This window comes from Stegastes partitus, unplaced genomic scaffold (genome assembly GCF_000690725.1).
Source record: "Stegastes partitus isolate 25-593 unplaced genomic scaffold, Stegastes_partitus-1.0.2 Scaffold1371, whole genome shotgun sequence".
In the NCBI taxonomy this organism is placed as follows: domain Eukaryota; kingdom Metazoa; phylum Chordata; class Actinopteri; family Pomacentridae; genus Stegastes; species Stegastes partitus.
In genome coordinates, this window is record NW_007579102.1 from 124,543 (window position 1) to 145,973 (window position 21,431).

General features: G+C 47.3%; 2 protein-coding genes across 2 annotated transcripts in view; both read left to right on the top strand.

Moving 5' to 3' along the window:
- npr1a (natriuretic peptide receptor 1a) overlaps window positions 1–10,536 on the top strand; it is a 30,170-nt gene extending 19,634 nt beyond the window's left edge. Inside the window, exons 10-22 of the mRNA XM_008299020.1 lie at window positions 1,584–1,658; window positions 1,736–1,813; window positions 2,153–2,257; window positions 2,773–2,844; window positions 3,500–3,659; window positions 3,757–3,912; window positions 7,046–7,214; window positions 7,315–7,461; window positions 7,587–7,710; window positions 8,854–8,922; window positions 9,118–9,292; window positions 9,929–10,027; window positions 10,230–10,536. Of these exons, the coding sequence (XP_008297242.1) occupies window positions 1,584–1,658; window positions 1,736–1,813; window positions 2,153–2,257; window positions 2,773–2,844; window positions 3,500–3,659; window positions 3,757–3,912; window positions 7,046–7,214; window positions 7,315–7,461; window positions 7,587–7,710; window positions 8,854–8,922; window positions 9,118–9,292; window positions 9,929–10,027; window positions 10,230–10,375 (1,575 nt within the window). The 3' untranslated portion in view covers window positions 10,376–10,536. The remainder of the gene's footprint in view (window positions 1–1,583; window positions 1,659–1,735; window positions 1,814–2,152; window positions 2,258–2,772; window positions 2,845–3,499; window positions 3,660–3,756; window positions 3,913–7,045; window positions 7,215–7,314; window positions 7,462–7,586; window positions 7,711–8,853; window positions 8,923–9,117; window positions 9,293–9,928; window positions 10,028–10,229) is intronic.
- A 937-nt stretch (window positions 10,537–11,473) lies between these two features.
- Window positions 11,474–21,431, top strand: part of ints3 (integrator complex subunit 3) — an 11,434-nt gene continuing 1,476 nt past the window's right edge. The window contains exons 1-27 of the mRNA XM_008299021.1: window positions 11,474–11,781; window positions 12,390–12,473; window positions 13,183–13,266; window positions 13,343–13,456; window positions 13,731–13,815; window positions 13,897–13,963; window positions 14,109–14,250; window positions 14,332–14,461; window positions 14,619–14,716; window positions 14,790–14,981; window positions 15,063–15,150; window positions 15,332–15,411; window positions 15,599–15,690; window positions 15,803–15,909; window positions 15,999–16,118; window positions 16,412–16,541; window positions 16,647–16,701; window positions 17,007–17,110; window positions 17,200–17,364; window positions 17,455–17,608; window positions 17,699–17,767; window positions 17,873–17,948; window positions 18,025–18,138; window positions 18,227–18,275; window positions 18,421–18,588; window positions 21,030–21,130; window positions 21,253–21,325. Of these exons, the coding sequence (XP_008297243.1) occupies window positions 11,698–11,781; window positions 12,390–12,473; window positions 13,183–13,266; window positions 13,343–13,456; window positions 13,731–13,815; window positions 13,897–13,963; window positions 14,109–14,250; window positions 14,332–14,461; window positions 14,619–14,716; window positions 14,790–14,981; window positions 15,063–15,150; window positions 15,332–15,411; window positions 15,599–15,690; window positions 15,803–15,909; window positions 15,999–16,118; window positions 16,412–16,541; window positions 16,647–16,701; window positions 17,007–17,110; window positions 17,200–17,364; window positions 17,455–17,608; window positions 17,699–17,767; window positions 17,873–17,948; window positions 18,025–18,138; window positions 18,227–18,275; window positions 18,421–18,588; window positions 21,030–21,130; window positions 21,253–21,325 (2,825 nt within the window). The 5' untranslated portion in view covers window positions 11,474–11,697. The remainder of the gene's footprint in view (window positions 11,782–12,389; window positions 12,474–13,182; window positions 13,267–13,342; window positions 13,457–13,730; window positions 13,816–13,896; window positions 13,964–14,108; window positions 14,251–14,331; window positions 14,462–14,618; window positions 14,717–14,789; window positions 14,982–15,062; window positions 15,151–15,331; window positions 15,412–15,598; window positions 15,691–15,802; window positions 15,910–15,998; window positions 16,119–16,411; window positions 16,542–16,646; window positions 16,702–17,006; window positions 17,111–17,199; window positions 17,365–17,454; window positions 17,609–17,698; window positions 17,768–17,872; window positions 17,949–18,024; window positions 18,139–18,226; window positions 18,276–18,420; window positions 18,589–21,029; window positions 21,131–21,252; window positions 21,326–21,431) is intronic.

The following is a 21,431-nucleotide window of genomic DNA, read 5'->3' on the forward strand; positions in this document are numbered from 1 at the left end:
TCCTCAGTGGATCTGTTTGCACGATATGCAAACTGGTAGGGGTCCAGGTCCGGCGGGAGATAGTCCTTGATGTGCTGGAGGACCAGGCTCTCAAAGCACTTCATGATTACCGGAGTGAGGGCCACAGGACGATAATCATTTAGGCTGGTGATGGGAGACTTCTTCGGTACCGGGAGGAATTGAATGAAAACCAGTCAACACCCAAGAAAGAGAAGCAGGAGTGGTTGTCCAAGCAGAAGGAGAACTTCCAGCACTTCCAAGCAAGAGATTTCAGTTCAAATCTCAGCTTAAAACCACAATATTTCCTCATAATCATTTTATTCAACATATCACATTTGAAGGGTCTCCAAAAATAAACTGTTTGCACGAATGAGATTCTTTGAAAACCAAAACCTGGTTCCATCTGATTCTCCATGACTGACTATGACATGGATATGACCAATAAACAGACAGCATGGCTCAGAAACAGTGAACAGAGGAGCCAGTTGTTGGAGATACATGCAACATGGTGGAACATCTTTCTACAGCCGATGGTGGAACATCTTTCTACATCTGATGGTGGAACATCTTTCTACATCTGATGGTGGAACATCTTTCTACATATGATGGTGGAACATCTTTCTACATCTGATGGTGGAACATCTTTCTACATATGATGGTGGAACATCTTTCTACATTTGAGGGAGGAACATCTTTCTACATCTGATGGTGGAACATCTTTCTACAGCTGATGGAGGAACATCTTTCTACATGATGGTGGAACATCTTTCTACAGGTGATGGTGGAACATCTTTCTACAGCTGATGGAGGAACATCTTTCTACATCTGATGGTGGAACATCTTTCTACATCTGATGGTGGAACATCTTTCTACATTTGATGGTGGAACATCTTTCTACTGATGGTGGAACATCTTGGTGGTGGAACATCTTTCTGCATGTGATGATCAGAGCAGAGAAGAAAAGTCTGGAGAGTCTGGAACATGGCGATTGTTCAACATCTGCAGGATGAGGAGACAACATGAGCTCCAGGGTTTAACATCTGGAAAAATGTCGGACGTGATGGTTCCAGTTTTTTTTTTTTTGTAAAATAAATAATCAAAGATTTGTTTCTTCTTTATGTCTTCTGTCATTCTAACGGTGTCATAGTGACTGAAGATGTCTCTGAGTTCTCTCTCCTTCGTGTTCTGGTTCCACTGAGCTGCAGGACTTTATGTTGCAGAGAAACATGAGACAGAAGTAAACAACAGCCAGAAACCGCTGCTGTGTTTCAGAGGGTTAATGTCAAATGTTTTCCTGCAGATGAACAGTGAACAGTGTTTCAGTGTCTCCTTCAGTTGAACCCGTTAATCACAGTACTGTGGTGTTAAACTACAAGTTGCTTACTATTAAATATAGGAATATAAAATCAGATCATTTCTGGTAAATGTGCCTCCTAGAATCTCTTTAGCCAACAGTTAAAGATTTATCAGTTGGTTTGGCTCAATGCACCTGTATGATTCTGGAGTGTTTGATGTTCCTTTTCCATGACTGCATGGATCTGTGAGGAACCTTCATTTTCACTAGCTGACGAGTTTCTCTGCAGAAAGGATCCAACTACGGCTCACTGATGACCATGGAGGGAAACTTCCAGATCTACACCAAGACTGGATACTACAAGGTCTGACAGCTGACACTGATGACATGATGCTGTCCCAATGATAATGCAGAGTCATGACGCTGGTTTCTCTCCTGCAGGGAAACCTGGCAGCCATCAAGTACATCAACAAGAAACGCATCGAACTGACTCGGAAGGTTCTGTTTGAACTGAAGCATGTAAGAACATCCTCGAGAACTCTTCCTGAGCAACCTACAAAACTAAATACCTGCTGACCAACTCACTTACCAAACCGCCCAACATGCTAACCTATCTACCCACTGCTCAACCTACGAACTGAGTCAGCTCACTACCTGACTATCCACTAAATGATCTACTAACCAACCGGTCTACCTACCGAACTACTCACTGAATGACATACTAACTACCACATGTCCACCTAACTATCTACGTACTGACCGACAAACCGACCCACCCCCTTGCTGCCTGCTGTATCTGATTTTGTGTTGTTGGTGGTTTTGGTGGGATTTGAACCAGCAGCTTCTGTGTTTCTGCAGATGCGAGATGTTCAGAATGAACACCTGACGCGCTTCATCGGCGCCTGCCTGGACCCACCCAACATGTGCATCATCACTGAATACTGTCCTAGAGGCAGCCTTCAGGTACGCCCAGCTCTGCACCTGTCCACAAAGTATATCTTCTATCAGTGATCAATTCCCTCTATCAGTAATTGTTAATAACTTCTATCAGTGATCAACAACATCTATATCAATAATCAATACCCTCTGTCAGCCCTCTACCAGCTGTATAAACACATATGCATCCAACAGTCTCCCAGTAAAACCTATATGAACCCACCAGTGTCCCAGTGTGACCAGTATGTTCCACTGTCAGCTGCAGCTTCAGTCCTCCACCTCTCAGTTATAGTTATCTGTCAGCACAGTCACCTAGCAACCTGCCATCGTGGTAACCTAGCAACATGCCAGCACAGTAACTTAGCAACATGTGGAGACATGATGCAGCTGTAGGTGGACGTGGGCTGAAGACTGTTTAACAAACTGCTTCTCACAGTTTGTCCTGAGAGGACAGTGTTTCCATAAAGACAAGGCTGAGAGCAGAGACAACACAAGTCCTCACGGTGTAGAAATGTCCAACACTATTTGTCTTTGTCCTCCAGGACTTGATGGAGAGTGACAGCATTACACTGGATTGGATGTTCAGATACTCTCTCATTAATGACATCGTCAAGGTAATTGGCAGAGCACCAGAGGAAATGACCTGTCAATTAGGTTGTGTGGACAGAGCCTCTCATGTCTATTCAGTTTTCCATCCATCCATCATCTCTACACCTTAACCCTCACCAGGGTCATGGGGGGCTAGAGTCTATCCCAGCTGACTCAGGGTGAAGGCAGGTTCACCTGGACAGGTAACCAGTCTATCACAGGGCTACACTTAGAGACAGACAACCAAGCACACTCACATTCACACCTACGGACAATTTACAATCACCAATTAACCTCAGCATGTTTCTGGACTGTGGGAGGAAGCCGGAGAACCCGGAGAGAACCCACGCTGCACGGGGAGAACATGGAGACTCCACGCAGGAAGATCCCGGGTGTCCTCACCGGGACGCCAACCGGCGACCTTCTAGCTGTGAGGCGCTAACGGTGCTAACCACCGAGACACCTTGCAGGCCTTGTTTCACATTTAGTTTATTTTATTCTGTTTCTATTTTGTCTGTTATTGTTCTGTTTACATCCACTGCATCAGTTATGCCCCTACAAACAAACAAACAAACAAACAAACAACATACAGCAGCAGGGAGTCAACTGGCTGTCTCTGTGCTTTTTGTCCTGTGTGACCTGTTTGTTTACTTCATTGTTTGGTTTTTTGTTTGTCTCCAGGGGATGGCATTTATCCACAACAGCGTCATCGTCTCCCATGGCAATCTGAAGTCGTCCAACTGCGTGGTGGACAGTCGCTTTGTCCTTAAAATCACAGACTACGGACTGCAGAGTCTGAGGACGAGCAGCTGTCCTGAAGACACACACGCCTACTACGCACGTACGACACACAGACACACAAACCCACATATACACGATGTGTGCATAAAATGATCAGTGGTCCGTCTGTAATTGATATATCGATTATTGGTGATCAGGGAAGCTGTGGACAGCTCCAGAGCTGCTGAGGACAGACTGTCCTCCCCTCTGTGGGACTCAGCGGGGGGACGTCTACAGCTTCGGGGTGATTCTGCAGGAGGTGGCTCTGCTCAGAGGAGTTTTCTACCTGGACTCTCAGTCCCTCAGCCCCAAAGGTCAGTCATCAGTCACACCTGAACCTGAACCTGAACCTGAACCTGAATTGGGATCGGTTTTCTGTGTTGATTATTTGCATTCCTGTGTGACAGCTGGACGTCAGCACACACACATTAAAACATCACTGATTCATTGCTGACACTCGCCTACCAGAGGAAGCAAACCAGATGTTTGTTGCTTCCACCGCCACAACAGAACCAACGCATGGAACATTCTGGCTCATGTCTTCTTCAGGTGGCCCCTTAACCCCTCTGAGGTGTTTTCCAGAGAAAGGTAGAGCAGCACAACCCTCCAGCAAAGAGCAGCTGAAGGAAACAGAGTGAACTTAGTGGACTCTGGTCTCCTCCATCAGAACATGTGAGCAGAACCTAGTGGACTCTGGTCTCCTCCATCAGAACATGTGAGCAGAACCTAGTGGACTCTGGTCTCCTCCATGCTGAGGAGGACTGAGTCTGTCAGCAGATGAAGACTGAAGGAACCAGAGCAGCTCAGGAATGAAAGATGGACTCTTAGTTTAGTTTCACTGAGCTCCTGCTGTGGAGACTGAATTTAATCTATGAAATCTGAACTGGTAGTTTGTAATCTGGTGTCAGAGACAACACTCTGCTGTTAGAAATTCAGTTAATTTTATTTTATTTGTACAGGGCAGTTTACAACAGCGCTGAACATCGCCAGGTACAGATCTTAGACCTTAAACAGAGAATCCAACAATCCAAAGCAGCCTTTGGACTTCCTCTGAGCAAGCGGTTGGCAACGGTGGGAAGGAACCAAACCCCCCAAGGGGGAGGGACCTCTGACAGAACCAGGCTCAGGAAAGGTGGCCACCTGCCTTGCCTGGTTGGGGAGTAATCCGAAGTAATCAGAAGTTATCTGATTACTGTGGGGTGAGCACAAACTGTAAAGATGTGAATAAAAACAGACAAAGAAGGCGCCTGGACAGCTCAGCGGGTCGGGCAGGCGACCCATATACAGGGGCTATAATCCCCAAAGCAGCGGCCCGGGTTCGGTTCCACCCAGCGGCTCATTTGCTGCATTTCATTCCCCCACGTTTCTCTTTCTATCTTTCACTTTCACTATCAATAAAGGCGGAAAATAAATCTTTGAAAAAAAAAACAGACAAAGAATAGAGCTGTGAACAGCTTCTGTCAGAATAACAGCTTTAACTTTACAGAAACACTGAGAACAAAATCCTGCAGACTGAAGCCTCTCAGCTGATCCCAGCAGGGCGCCGCCCCACTACTGATGACCCCATGAAAGCTCTCAAACACAATATTCAGCATGAATTAATTGTAACAAAACAACAATAACATTAATAATAACTTTCATATTCTTTTGCCATGTTAACAGTATTTGTATTATGAACAGATGTGATATCAGTCTTTACTGCGTGTTCACTGATTCTACACTTCCTGGATGCGGGCCGCGGACACTTCAGTGTGTATGTAGCTCAAAACCTTCTCGTGATCATGTGACCTCGGCCCGGGCTCTGATTGGCAGCTGCAGACTTCCTCACGGGGCGCAGCTCGGTGCATCCTGGACCCGCCCACTTTTGCTGTAAGCCAATTAATTTAGCCTTGACGTTCTTAGACTGGGCTTTGTGATGCTGTCACGCGGCCCGTCGCTCTGCTACCAGACACCAGCTGCTGACTGCTGGCTTCATGCTCGGCCTGCTGTCAGTGGACCAGAGGCTGCTCACTGAGATGACTGACTTCAACCGAAATGTAACAGAGAAGTTTGCTGAGCAGAAAGAGAGAAGAGCTGAGTTTTTGTGCAAATAGCTCCAGACTGCATTTGTGACTTTTTTTTGGAGTGTGTGAACCGATAGAAGCTGAATTAGTGGCTGTCACCGCCACAGGAAGCTGCTGTGTGGACCTCAGAGGGGGAAAGTAGGACTTTTTGAGCTTCGGTGTCCAGCAGGATTTACGCTTAAAAATGAGGTTGTCTCGTGACAACGGAGCGTTTTTCCGCTCATAGAAAAGTACGTGTGTAGAATACATGAGGCTGGGTTTAACCTCAGACACATCTGACATGAGAACGCCCAGTTTATTAATATTATTTTGTTTTTAAAGATATTTTTTGGGCTTTTCCACCTTCCATGATAGTTGACAGTGAAGATAGAGAAACGTGGGGGAATGAAATGCAGCAAATGAGCCGCTGGCTGGAATCAAACCGCGGCCGCTGCTTCGGGGATTATAGCCCTTGGACCTGGACCTGGACCTGGACCTGGACCTGGACCTGGACCTGGGCCTGGGCCACCCGCCCTGGTTTAATATGTTTAAAGTCATTTCTGGTCACACACCTGTCAGAGAACCACAGCCACCTACAGCAGCTACCAGCCTGCTGTGCGGGGCGTTCAGGGAGCGTCAGGAAATCATCAATCGATAAGAACATGTTCAGCCAGTCATACGTTCTGCCTTTGACCAGGTGGGAGGTGGGACACAATGAGGAAGTGGGTCGTACTGGTGCTACCAGTGACAGAGTTTGTCTGGAGCCCTGAACAGTTTGTACAGATCCTGTAAATACCGATGAGAGTTTGATGAATGGTCTTTTAGTTCTGGTCAGACTGAATAATGTTAAATTAGATTATGATTAGGGCTGCAAGGTGGCGCAGTTGGTAGCACTGTTGCCTCGCAGCAAGAAGGTTGCCGGAATCTTCCTGCGTGGAGTCTCCATGTTCTCCCCGTGCAGCGTGGGTTCTCTCTGGGTTCTCCGGCTTCCTCCCACAAGGTCCAAAAACATGTTGAGGTTAATTGGTGATTGTAAATTGTCCGTAGGTGTGAATGTGAGTGTGCTTGGTTGTCTGTCTCTAAGTGTGGCCCTGCGATAGACTGGCGACCTGTCCAGGGTGTCCCCTGCCTTCACCCTGAGTCAGCTGGGATAGGCTCCAGCCCTCCCGCGACCCTAATGAGGATTAAGCGGTGTATAGATAATGGATGGATAGATTATGATTAGAACATCCTCCAGAGGTAGAACATGTACATTCCTTTAAATAGTTGTGTCTGGTGTTACTCATATTCTAATTTCTGATTTAAAATTAAAGGTCATTTGCAGACTGCGCCCCCACCAGACAGGTCCACCTCTGATCATGACATTAACAACACCCTGCCCTCCGTCTCTCTGTCTCTCCCTCAGAGATAGTCCAGGCGGTGTCTCAGGGTGGTGTCCCTCCTCTTCGTCCGTCCCTTTGTGTCCACAGTCACAGTGAGGAGCTTGGTGTCCTGATGCAGCGCTGCTGGAGTGAAGAGCCGAGCGAGAGACCGGACTTTAACACCGTCAAGATCCTGCTGAGGAAGCAGCACAGGTGAGGGGCCAGTGCAGGTACAGGGGCCCCTGTATGACCAGAACCTTCTGTAGGACATCTCTCTTTACCACCTTCTGTCTGTCTGTGTGTCTGTCCTCAGAGGTTATGGTTCTAACATCCTGGACAACCTTCTGTCTCGGATGGAGCAGTACGCCAACAACCTGGAGGAGCTGGTGGAGGAACGAACTCAAGCTTATCATGAGGAGAAACGCAAGGCTGAGGCTCTGTTGTACCAGATACTACCACAGTGAGTACTGCAGTAGTACATGTACAGCTCTACCAGATACTAACATAGTAACTACCCTGCAATACTACATCAGGTGCTATAGAGCAGTACAGTTTGCAGTACTGTCTTGGTTCTGTTTGTGTCAGTTCTGTAGCGGAGCAGCTGAAACGAGGTGAGACGGTTCAGGCCGAAGCTTTCGATTCTGTCACCATCTACTTCAGCGACATTGTTGGCTTCACCGCACTGTCTGCTGAGAGCACGCCACTGCAGGTCAGTAGAACCCAGTAGAATTGAGAACACTGTAGATTCACATCAGAACACATGTAGGTCAGAACCTGAAACCAGACTGCCATCTAATGGTGTGAGTTCTTACTGCAACACATTTTCTGTTCACCAGACACGTCAAAATTAACTTTAGCTTCTGCTTTCAAATGGGAAATCTGTTCAGTAGAACTAGGTAGAACATAGATGCTGGTTGTTAGAACTCTGAAGAATACCGATGGTGGTCGGCAGAATAAAATAGAACAGGGCTTCTCAACTGGTCTCACCCTGGGACTCACATGTTCCTGTGGTCATTAAGTCATGACCCAATTTTTTTTTAGAATTCAGTGTTCAATATATTTTCCTGTGCAACATGCATTTCAGAGCATTTAACCATGCGTAGTAACTGGACCATGACCACTGCATGTACAAAACTGCACAAAATAAATAAAGCCACAAAACAACATATTTTCACTCCATTTTGAGCAAATTAATAAGAATCTAAGGAGGACCATGACCACTGCCTGTACAAAAGCGATTAAAATAAATATCAAAACTACTCAAAAATAAAGTTTTGGCCTTATCAGGTCATTTGTTGAAGTTAATGAGACAGTTGGCCACATGCTCTACTCCTGATCAGATATTTGGAGATCAAAGCTGATATCCTGATTCCAGCACAGTGAACCAATAGGCGGCTATTCGGGTCCAGTCCTAGTATGAAAATCCACACTTTAAATAGTCCGGGTCATGTTTGCGCTTTGGCATCTTGCATCCCAACATCAACACAAACTTAAAATGAACTTCAAACAAACCCACTTTTGGGTCACAACCCACCAGTTGAGAACCCCTGAAATAGAACACAGATACTGAACGACAGAACTGAGTTGAACATAGATACGGGCTATTAGAACTCAGAGGAACACAGTTGCAGTTTGGGGTTAAACACAGATGCTGGTAGGTATAATTCAGTAGAACACAAATGCTGGTCGTTAGAACATATTAGAAGACAGTAAATCTTTCCAGTAAAGTTTCAGATATTCAGTTCAATTCAATTTTATTTATATAGCACAGTTCACAACATATGTCATCTCACAGCGCTTAACAACACAGTAAGGTGAAGACATTCATCTGAGCTGCGCTTCTGACCTGCAGGTTGTGACCTTGTTAAACGACCTCTACACCTGCTTCGACGCCATCATTGACAACTTCGATGTTTACAAGGTAAAAAATTCCTTTATTGCTCATGCTGTGCCCTCTGTGCTAAGCTAGGCTAACACTTTCTCCCTGCAGTCAGTCTTTGTACTAAGCTAGGCTAAACCTTTCCCCCTGCAACCAGTCTCTGTGCTAAGCTAGGCTAATTGTGCTCTTGCAGCAGGTGTGCATCAGGTAACAGTTTGTGTGTGCTGCCCCCTTCAGGTGGAGACGATTGGCGACGCCTACATGGTGGTGTCTGGCCTGCCAGTGAGGAATGGGAAGCTCCACGGTCGGGAAGTTGCCCGAATGTCGCTCGCACTGCTAGATGCCGTCAAGAGCTTTAGAATCCGACACCGAGCTGAACAGCAGCTGTGGCTGCGCATCGGCATCCACAGTGGTACCACAAAACACTGCAGTACTACAAGTACCATAACACTACAGTAGGATTAGTACTACAAAGCACTACAAAACTATGAGTGTTACAAAACACTACAGTATTACTGCTACTACAAAACCATTCAGTACCATGGGTACTACAAACCACTGCAGGACTACAACTACAACAAAGCATGTCTGTGCTGCAACTCCTACAAAACACTTCAGTACTGGAAAGCCCTGCATTACTACAGTACACTGTGGTACTACAGAAAACTGCAGTATTCTGCAGTTCATATTTATTGTTCCGTTCTATTGCTGCTCTCCATCTGCTATCCTGCTATCCCCACCCCCCTCATCCCCACTCTCACCCCACTGGTAGAGGCAGATGGCCTCCTTCCCTGAGCCTGGTTCTGCCAGAGGTTTTTTCCCCCTCCCTTGGGGTTTTTTTGCTTCCTTTAGTTCCCACCGTTGCCAACTGCTTGCTCAGAGGGAGTCCAAAGGCTGCTTTGGATTGTTGGGTTGTGAGGTCTATACCTGACTATGTTAAGCCATATGTGATGACACAAATAAAATGGAATTGAATTGAATTGAATTGAATTGCGGTACTACTGGATACTACTAACCTAGACTGACAGTGTTGTGTGTTGGTGTGCAGGTCCAGTGTGTGCTGGTGTGGTTGGATTGAAGATGCCCAGGTACTGTCTTTTTGGAGACACAGTCAACACAGCGTCACGCATGGAGTCCACCGGCGAGGGTAAGAACCTTCACACTATGTCCAGAACAACAGTCTGGATCCATGTCAAGAACCAAACAGAACCTCAGCCAACACTGCATCAGCAAATTGCCAACAGCTGCAGAACACACTGTAACACCTACAGTAAACACTGCAGCCTTCTGAGAGCAGCACGGTAAACACTGTTCATCCTTTTGTGATGTGTGATGCTGTGTCTCTACAGCTCTAAAAATTCATGTGTCAGAGGCGACTCGTCAGGTTCTGCAGGAGTGCAGCTGCTTCCAGCTGCAGCTTAGAGGAGAGATCGAGGTGAAGGGAAAAGGACGCATGAGGACGTACTGGCTACTGGGAGAGAGCAACAGTAACTGATGGAGGACTGATGGAGGCCTGCCTTCCCTCTGATTGGACGTCACCTGTGACATCATTTAAAGTGCCGCTACACTGACTGAACTTGTTTCACCAAAAACAAACTGACAGATGAATGTTTCACTGTAAAGTCACTTACCAGAAAAAAAAGTTGTGTAAATACAGAAATAAAGTGTGTTTGTTACTTCAGTGATTTCATTTTTCTGAATACATGCAGCAAACACAGAGATGAACACAAAGATTTGTGTGGTTGTGGCTCAGGCGGTAGGTGTGAGTTGGTTATAATGACCAGAAGGTCGGCGGTTCGATTCCGCCCTGCATCCTGTGTCCTTGGCTGCTGTGTCCTTGGCCAGAACACTTCACCGCCTGCCTAGTGTGGATGTGTATGGATGGATTGTTGAGGTGGTGGTCGGAGGGCAGGATGGCAGCCAGGCCTCTGTCTGTCTGCCCCGCGGCAGCTGAGGCTACAACCGTAGCTACCACCACCAGGATGAATGTGTTTGAATGAATAACTGACAGTGTAAAGCGTCTTTGAGTAGACCTAGCCTAGAAAAGTGCTATATAAATCTGATCAATTACTGTTATTAAAAACACATTTATCAGTGATGCATTAATATTATATCATATTATATGAAGATGATTTATTAATAACTTAATAAAGGTATTAAAATGTCTGATCTACACCGAGACAGTAAAATGAGCTCTGTACTACAGTAAAAGTACATTTAATAGTAACTAACATGTAGGTAAAGTATCAGCAGCAGCTGTATGTTATGCAGGACAGTGATGCTTAATTCTGCAGTACTGAACTATTTCTATTTTCTTACTATTGCAGAATTTATGTATTATTTGTGCTGCTATAGTATTGCAGTAGTATTCCATTAGTACTGCAGTATTTGGATCAGTACTTTGTAAACAGGGTAAAGTCGTTTCCACGCCGCTGGTCGTCGGCTCTGCAGGCTGCGGATTGGCTTCAGGTTTCCTCTCCTGCCATTGGCCCACGCTGCTGTCACTCAGAGCTGTGAGTGCAGTGATTGGTCAGCAGGCGGTGCGGCGTCTCCCCGTTCCTCCGTTCGCTGGGTACGGATGTCCGTTATACTGCGGTTGGACGGTGTCACGGAGCGGGACCAGAGTCTCCGCTGCCCCTCAACAAGTTCCCAAAACACTCATTAACCACCCGAAGCGTCTCACAGCCAGGCCCCGAGCCTGACCGAGGCTCCGGAGTCTCAGTTACACCGACACAAGCGCCGAGAAGCCCCGACACCGAGCCGGGAGTCCCAGCCCTTTACAGCTCCGCGGGGCCCGGCGAGGTGCGGCGGGAGCAGATGGAGCCTGCACCGGCGAAAGCGAAGCCACAGGGCCGGCTCCTGGTGTCCACCCCGCTGGACGCCAAAGACGAATTAGAGGAGGTAGGCTGAAACGGGTTGGCTGGCCGGGGAGCAGGGACAACCTGGGATGAACCGGGACTGAGCGGGTTTATGAGCAGTTAGCAGCGGAGGGTACAAAGAGAGGACCGAACCAGGCAGCTAGCAGGCTACTTAGCACAGCTAGCAGCGGCTATTAGCGTTAGCGGAGCGCAGGTCAGTGTGGTCGGTTTGTGGACACGGTGCTGGAGCCGTGGACTTCCGTGTGAGGCCGCGGCAGTGTGTGTTCACCGTCTTTGAGCTCTGAAAAACGCTGCGGCGGAGACGTAAACTCCCACAGCTACAGGACGGTTAGCCTAGCATGCTAACTCTACGTAAACACAGGGATGAGACCAAAAAGTGACAGAGGCGCATGCGCCATATTTCACATGTCAGAAGTTGTGAGACGGTGACAGTTGATCCTGATCAAGAAAGTTTAAGGTTATCAATGTCGTTTCATCTGTTTCAGTCTGCTGGCTGTTAGCTCATGTAGCTAATCAATCACGGTTTGTGTTTTTGTGTTGTTGTGTTTATTCATTTGTTTACTGTTATGTTGATGGTGTGTTTTTGATGGCTGTCATTGTGTTTATATCTGTTGCTGTGTTTGTGCGCAGAGATTGGAGCGTTGTGTTGGGATCGTCCAGGCGTTGACCAATGGGCTGTCAGAGAGAGAAGCCAATGATGCACTGACTGCCAACGTAAGAAACACACACAACTTCTACACAACACACACACAGAGTGGGATATGCTGCTGTCCCACATTCTCATGCAGTCGCAGATCACATGATGTGTCACATGACATAACCTACCTGCTGGTCAATCACCTGCATATTGATCGACTCCTCAGTCTGTCTACATGTGACTCAGCTGCCCAGTGTGATGGACCACCTGATTGGATGTCAAAACAGGAAGTTATTTCCGTTCGGTGATCAACTGTTTTTATTGGAAGAGTCTCAGACGAGGAGCTGCATCAAAAGGAGGAGAAGACTCTGAGAATGTCCAGCAGGATGACTTGAAAGAGGTTACTTTGCAAACTTGTGGTGTTTCTGCTGCCAGCTGAGGAGGAAAACTATTGCTACAAAGAAGAAACCTCCATGTGTCATGATGAATCCAACTATTGAACTACAACTGTTCAGTGAAAGACCCTGAGCTCTTCAGCTAAAGCTCCTAACATGGAATCAGTGTGTTTCTGTGGGGATTCTTGTTTAGCTGCAACATGCAGCACCGACACATTCTGAACATGAAGATATCTATAGATCTAACAGATGGAAACAAACTTTGTGGTTCCAGTGTCGCAAAATACTACAACAAATACTATATTTACTGCTAATACTGCTGGTATTACTTCAGTGCCATAGTTTACGCACAGCCAGATGCTGAATACTTTTGTGTTTACCTGTCCTGCAGGTGTGTAAAGGTCAGCAGCAGCATGAGGAGGTGTGTCTGGGTCTGTTCACTCTGGTCCTCACTGAACCGACCCAGGCTCAGAGGGTGAGTTACCGACACATCATCAGTAATGTCTGACATCATTGTGACGCCGCTGTGACATCACTGTGTGTGGCCACAGTGTTACAGAGACCTGACGCTGGTCAACAGAGACGGGATGAACATCGTCCTGGTAAAGATCAACCAGATCCTGATGGAGAAGTTCCTCAAGCTGCAGGATGTCCCCAGAACACAGGTATGTACACAGGTGGAAACTGTACAGGCTCATACAGGTAGAACATATACAGGTGTACATACAGGTACAACATATAAAGGTGTACACACAGTAAGACACATGATAAACTTCACCTTTATCACTCAGTGCTACGTTTACAGGCGCCTGTCTTTGATGGTTTGGCAGTAACACTGGGTTTGTCCCTGAGAGGACAGGTGGGGACAGGGGGACCCTAGTATCTGTCCTCCCCTGGATGACACCTGTGCAGGTTGTTAATGATGTGTTGTGTGTGCAGCTAGTGTGGCTGGTCAGAGAACTGGTGAAGAGCGGAGTGATGGGAGCTGACGGTGTCATCATGACGCTGCTGAAACAGATTGCAGGTGAGACTCTCAGGTGACTTCTACCTGTAACACATTATCACTGCTGTGTCTCAGTGTGACGTCACTGTCCTCCGTCCACAGGTGGAGACATTTCAACCAAGAACCTGTGGCTGGCCGAGAGCGTCCTGGACATCCTGCTGGAGCAGAAGTACGTTTATCCTTAAAATGTTGGAGAAACTATAGCATGGACTAACCAGACATTTGGCCTGAAACAGAAACAGCAGAGGGGCACAAAGAAGCATTTAATTTCTGCTGCCTCTAAGTGAAGCTGAGCTGAGTGTTTGTCTCTGCAGGGACTGGGTGCTGAAGAGCGGGATGCTGATCGCCATGTCAGTCTACACCTACCTCCGCCTCATCGTTGACCACGGAGCACCGAACCTGCTGCCTCTGCGGCAGAAAGAAGTGGACTTCTGCATCAGCATGCTGAGAGAGAAGGTGAGGAGGCATGCGGGTGTATGTGCTGTGTTTATCACCTAGTGGTGACTCTGATAACTCCGCCTCCTTCTGCATCTGCAGTTCATGGAGTGCTTGATCATCGGCAGAGATCTAGTTCGTCTTCTTCAAAATGTCGCTCGCATCCCAGAGATGGAGCTGCTATGGAAAGACCTGCTGCACAACCCACAAGTCCTCAGTCCTCAGTTCACTGGTACACTACACTACCCACAATCCTCAGTTCACTGCTACACTGTTATGATCAGCGATCCATACTTGATGGACACAGTGATTATCAGTGTCATCAACTACTTCTCCATGTTTCACATCAAGTTTCTGTGACGTTTTTACCTGTTGGTTCCGTGTTCCAGGTGTCCTGCAGCTGCTCACAGCTCGGACCTCGAGGAAGTTTCTGGCCTGTCGACTCACACCGGACATGGAGACAAAGCTGCTGTTCATGACCTCCAGGGTAAGACTCACCTGTGATCCCTGTGCCTACCTATGACTCAGGTGTCTCTGACTGTATGTCTATCTTTCCTCAGGTGCGTTTTGGGCAGCAGAAGCGGTATCAGGACTGGTTTCAGAGACAGTACTTGTCCACAGCGGAGAGCCAGTCGCTGCGCTGCGATCTCATTCGTTACATTTGCGGAGTGGTCCATCCATCCAATGAGGTGCTAAGCTCTGACATCCTGCCCCGCTGGGCTATCATTGGCTGGCTGCTCACCACCTGCACGGTAAGGGGGCGGGGCCACACGCTGTCATTGCATCATTTAAAATGAATAACTAATAATTAGTTGGTGTGCGTGATTTTGCAGTCAAACGTGGCTGCCTCCAACGCCAAGCTGGCACTCTTCTATGATTGGCTGTTCTTCAACCCTGAGAAGGACAGCATCATGAACATAGGTAACACACACACATGAATCTGTCTCTGTGAGGACCGTGGCCCGTGTCAGGACCTGAACATTCAGAAAGACTTTTGTCTCAAAGTGAGCAATGTTGTCCCTACAAGGACTGAAGGGACAGCGTGTCAGAGATGATGTCAGACAGGTGTGCTACAGATGACCCTCACCTGTTTGTGTTTCAGAACCAGCCATCCTGGTGATGCATCACTCCATGAAACCTCATCCTGCCATCACGGCCACGCTGCTGGACTTCATGTGCAGGGTAACACACCGACGCCACGCAAACTGCACTACATAATACACACCCCATCAACAGAAACAACACAAAACGCACACTGACACTGTTTTCAAAACAACACAGCTCATCTGAAATACCTTTCATCTTCTCCCTGCCTCCTTTCCTTCCTATCGTTCTCGCCTCTCCTTGCCTCCTCTCCTTGACCCCTCAGATCATCCCTCACTTCTTCCCTCCGTTGGAGTCTCAGGTCCGTCAAGGCGTCTTCAACTCGCTCACCTTCATTATGGAGAAGAGGGTGCTGGCGTAAGAAACACTGATAACAGTTTTTATCAGTCATTGATCCCTAATATTTCTGACCATCAGTTCTTGATCACTGAGCATTTCTGATTATTGATCTGACTCACCTGTCCCTCAGTCACCTCGCTCCACTCTTTGACAATCCAAAGTTAGACCGAGAGCTTCGATCGATGCTCAGAGAGAGATTCCCCGAATTCTGCAGCCCACCATCCCCCCCCACTGAAGGTAACACAACTCCTGACAGACACACACACTCAGATTGGTAGAAACAAACAAAAGCAACTGGTATGTTCAAATGTCTCCGTATCCTGCAGTCAAGATGGAGGAAGCCGTTTCCATGGAGATGGACAACCATGTGTTGGACAAGGAGGATGGTTGCTATGACACCACAGAAGCCACATTCAGCGACGACGAGGAGGAAGTCAACAACAAAGGTGACAACAAGAGACAACCAGTCAACCAGTTCATACTATTAATAAACCAGGTTGATGAGAATAAACCAGTTCAAACTGGAATAAACCATTTTGGTCTGGTTCACTTTAAACCGTTAAACAAAACTAAATTTGGCCAGTTTGGAGTAAACTATCTGATCTAGATAAACCCGGGTGAGTCCAGTTAAAAGACAAACTGTGTTGTTTAGAACTACAGGTGAGCTGCAGTTGAACCTGTTCATTCATTAAAAGTCAGCGTGTTCCATCACACTGCCTGTTGACCAATCACTGTGCAGGAAAGAAGAGGGAGTTCAGGTTCCATCCAATCAAAGAGGCGGTGATGGAGGAGCCTGCTGACATCACACCTTGGCTGGACCAATTAGACGACACGATGAAAGAGAAGGTGCAGCAGATTCAGAAGACCAGGTGAGACCCTCAGTCATCCTTTAGGTGCTCAGATGTTCAGGTCACAGTGAGGTCATTCACCTGTCCACCAGGTGTTTACTGTCTGGTGATGTGTCGTCTCCTCAGTGACACGGAGACTCAGTGTGAAGTGATGCAGGAGATCGTCGACTTGATCCTGGAGGTGAGCCTTCTTTCTTCTCCGTCCTGTAGAACATCAGTAAAGTTTACTACAGTACACGACCGGCCACACAGTGACTGAACAGAGCAGCTGTCAGTCATCACCACAGCCACTCCTCATAGTGCTGCTTAGAACTAATCAATACCTTGATCAGAAATGTGAGCAACAGCGACATGATCAGAAGAACGTCACATGACACACATGTGTTCTGGAGTTTCAAATGCAACAAATAACATCACATGTTCCGCTGTGTTCTGTTGTGTTCTGCTGTGTTTTAATCTGTTATGTTTTGTTCCTCGGTGCTGCAGGAGGACTTTGACACAGAGCAGATGTCGGCTCTGGCTTCCTGTCTGGCTGAACTCTTCAAAGATCATTTTAGAGGAGATGTTCTACCAGAGGAGATCACAGAGGAGTAAGGCTCACTTGTCTGTGCCTGACTCACCTGTATGTCTCACCTGTGTCTCTCTGACCCACCTGTATGACTCATCTGTCTGTCCTCAGGTCTCTGGAGGAGTCGGTCTGTAAGCCCGTCTGTTTGGTCTTCAGGAACCTGGTCACCATGCAGGAGGACAACAGCGGCTTCTCTGTGCTGCTCGACATGTTGGCTGAACTTTATCAGAAGCAGCCCAAGATTGGTTACCACCTGCTGTACTACCTGAAGGCCAGGTGAGGCAGATGTGATGTCAAAGCGGCAGACACATTCTGACAGCAGATTTAACCCGATGTGTGTGTGTGTGTGTGTGTGTGTGTCCACAGTAAAGCAGCCAATGGGAAAATGATGCTGTACGAGTCGTTTGCTCAGGCAACGGCACTCGGTGACCTGCACACCTGTCTGATGATGGACATGAAGGCGTGTCAGGAGGACGACGTCAGGCTGCTCTGCTACCTCACACCCTCCATCTACTCTGAGGTACACACCTGTACCGCACGCGAACCCTGACACTCCTGATCCTGATGTCACCTGTTGAAGGTGACACCTGACCAGAATGTCTCTGTTCAGTTTCCAGATGAGACGTTGCGAAGTGGCGAACTGCTCAACATGATTGTCGCCGTCATCGACTCTACGCAGGTAAACACGCTGCTCTGATCAACGTGTTTAAGTTTGTCACCTGTCCAGTGTGGGTAGAGCCTCTGTCTCACCTGTCTAGTAACAGCATGTGATCTGTGTGTGCAGTTGCAGGAGCTGATGTGTCACGTGATGATGGGGAACCTGGTGATGTTCCGGAAGGACTCGGTTCTCAACATCCTCAGTATGAACTCCCACCACAGAACACGTCCTGCTGGTTGTCTCTGCTCTGTCCTCACGTCCGTCTCTTCTGTCCACAGTTCAGTCTCTGGACTGGGAGACCTTCGAACAGTACAGCACCTGGCAGCTGTTTCTGGCCCACAGCATCCCGCTGGAGACCATCATCCCCATCCTGCAGCACCTCAAATACAAAGGTAGCAACAACAAACCACCACCCCCACTAAGGAAGAAAGCTCTGTTGTGGAGTCTGTTGTCAGCCCCCTGTGTGTCTTTGTGTTGCAGAACACCCTGAAGCCTTATCGTGTCTCCTGCTGCAGCTCCGCAGAGAAAAGTAGGACAAAACTGCACATACACTGTTACTGATACACACTGTCTCTAATGCACACTGCAGGTCTGAGGGTCCCTCTAATGTCTTCTTGTCTGTCTGTCTGTCTGTCTGTCTGTCTGTCTGTCTGTCTGTCTGTCTGTCTGTCCAGGCCCAGTGAGGAGATGGTGAAGATGGTCCTCAGCCGTCCCTGCCACCCAGAGGACCAGTTCACCACCAGCATCCTGAGACACTGGGCGTCAAAATATGACGACACGCTTGGAGAACATATCAAGGCCCAGCTGATCAAGAACAATAACCAGCCACGCAAGAGACAGAGGTGAGGACAGACAGATAGAGGACACCAGAGGGTAGGTGGTGGGGGGCTGGAGCCTATCCCAGCTGACTCAGGGTGAAGGCAGGTTCACCTGGACAGGTAACCAGTCTATCACAGGGCTACACTTAGAGACAGACAACCAAGCACACTCACATTCACACCTACGGACAATTTACAATCACCAATTAACCTCAGCATGTTTCTGGACTGTGGGAGGAAGCCGGAGAACCCGGAGAGAACCCACGCTGCACGGGGAGAACATGGAGACTCCACGCAGGAAGATCCTGGGTGTCCTCACCGGGACGCCAACCAGAGACCTTCTAGCTGTGAGGCCACGGTGCTACCAGCTGCACTGCCTTGCAGCCCTGAGCCAAGCTCAGATTTATGGAAATTAAATAAATATCATCAGCAAACAAACAACAACTTAACAACATGCTCATTGATCAAGAAAAATAACAATAATCCATAAATCTGTGTCTTCTTTCAAAAACAGGAAAGAGAACCATAACACATAAGAACAGAACATAAGACACAACAGTATAGTTGAATACGCTCAGACTGTCTAAATGTCTAAAAATGTTGTGAAATTGCGTAATAACTTTGCAATTAGTGCAAAAAAATGAGGAAAGTGCAGATATTTGGCCAAAGAACAAGATGAACAATCCAAAGTGTGACTCGTGTCGCGCCATTAGGCTGCAGGGAGCCTGTTTTGCGCTGCACACTTTTTCCAAATGGAGTTGCAGGCTTGATACCTTGAGGTCATGCATAATGTTGGGCTTGGATCTGTACGTTGTTTTCAGTGAAGTAACAGCTGAAATGCCAATCTCACAGAGATAGGATGTGGCGAAGGGAAGAAGGATGCCCACAGCCCTCTGCCCTATGAGCAGATGCTCCCTCTGCACACCAATCAGAATGCACTCAGCCTCTGAGCTTTACACCTCAGCCTCAGGGTGGTCAAAGCTCATCTCAATGAGTTGGTCTTCTTCAGCAGAGCTGAAATTGGCTGGTGCTGCAGATAAATAGATAGATACTTTATTTGTAATTAATTGCATATTAAACACAACAAAATTTAGCTTTACAACAATCTATTCCAGTTAGTCAGTAACACACACACCATAAATAAAATGTATGTAGAGCACAAATAGTATAAATATTGTAATAGTACCAGTACCATCACTGAACTTGCTTGCGGCTTCATGCATGCTGTCACATGCTGAAACACCCGAGTCTACTCTCTGAGTTTAAAGACTTGTGATAACTTCTCTCATGAGAGCCACCTTGCCTTGCTGTGAAGCAGCACAGCAGGATGTTCAGCTCCCATCTCCTCACAAAGGGCAGAGGACAGGCGTGCTATCAGGGCACGGATGTTAATTAACCTGACCACACCAATAACTTCAGTCACAACCTCATGTAGCTCATTGCTAAGCTGCCTCGATGCTAATGCTTCTCTATGAATGACGCAGTATGGCCATTGTGCATTTGGCGAGACCCTCTGGATGAGTGACCTGCCATGGTCTGTGCACCATCTGAGCAAAAGCCAACATGGTTGTCCCATTTCAGTCCATGTTCTGTCAGGTAGCTGTGAAGAATGGTGAAGAGCTCATCAGCTGACGCTCTGCCTTTGAAGTACTTGCAAAACAGCAAATCTTCACTCAGTGACTCGGAGTGGGAAAGCTAGCACAACAAATAAACAGTCTTTATTACTGTCAGTAGCTTTGTCCACTTGTAATGCAAAACGTTTGTCTGTCAGGGCCTCTGTAAGCTATTCTTCATCTGAAATGTCGCCTATACATCTTGCAACTGTGTCATTAGATGGGGGGATAGCCTTCAATTTTGTAGCGGTTGTTTCATCATTCGTTGACACCATATCAAGAGCAGCGGGCAATATGAGATCCTCAGCTGTTGCATGTGGTTTCTGCGACCTCGTATGACGCTGTTTGTGCTTTGCTGTTGACTGATGCAGCCTTTACCATGTGATGTTCCTGCTTACGGTATTCATCAGGTTTTCTCTGAAACAAGTCGAGTGGCTTCTTGACGTGACGGGTTAGGGTGATGTAACGTCTCCGTGTGTCTTCTAGTTGGTTTGGTCTCATCCTGTCTGTGGACATAAAACACTGTCCTCATCTCCCACCACATTCACTGTGAAGCCAAGAGCGACATAAGCTGCGTCATATTTTCTTGACTTTTTGTCTTGAGATTGTATCTTGTTTGCTTCCTGTTCGCCTGTTTTCTTTTTTGTCCCGGTCAAATACTCGTCCTTTCTGTGCATCTACTGACAGTTAATCTCCAGGGGAGCAGAATGAACCCTTCACAGGAGACGGTTACAGTTTGTTTATAGTCAGGGCCACGTTAGAACAATAGTTCAGCACATTAGTTCCACGTAGACCGACCTTTTCCTCACATTGAGAAACACTGCTCTATACTAACTCTCTGTTTGTCTTCAGTCTCCGCAGTTCGAGCAGCAAACTGGCTCAGTTGACTCTGGAACAGATCCTGGAACACATGGACAACCTGAGACTGAGTCTGAGCAACACTAAGAACAACTGTAGGTTCAACGACATCCAGCAGTAACTGCTGCAGCATAGAAACAGTCCACAGAGTGTGTCTATGATGGTCTCACAACTTCACATGAACTCTATTAAATGGTTCAAACTGTTTCTCTGTCAGTCTTCACTCAGACTCCGATTCTTCAGGCTCTGCAGCATGTTCAGGCCAGCTGTGATGAAGCACACAAGATGAGGTACGCAACACACACACAGACACACACACACACAGCAACACACAGACACACACACAGCAACACACACACACACAGACACACACACAGTAACACACAGACACACACA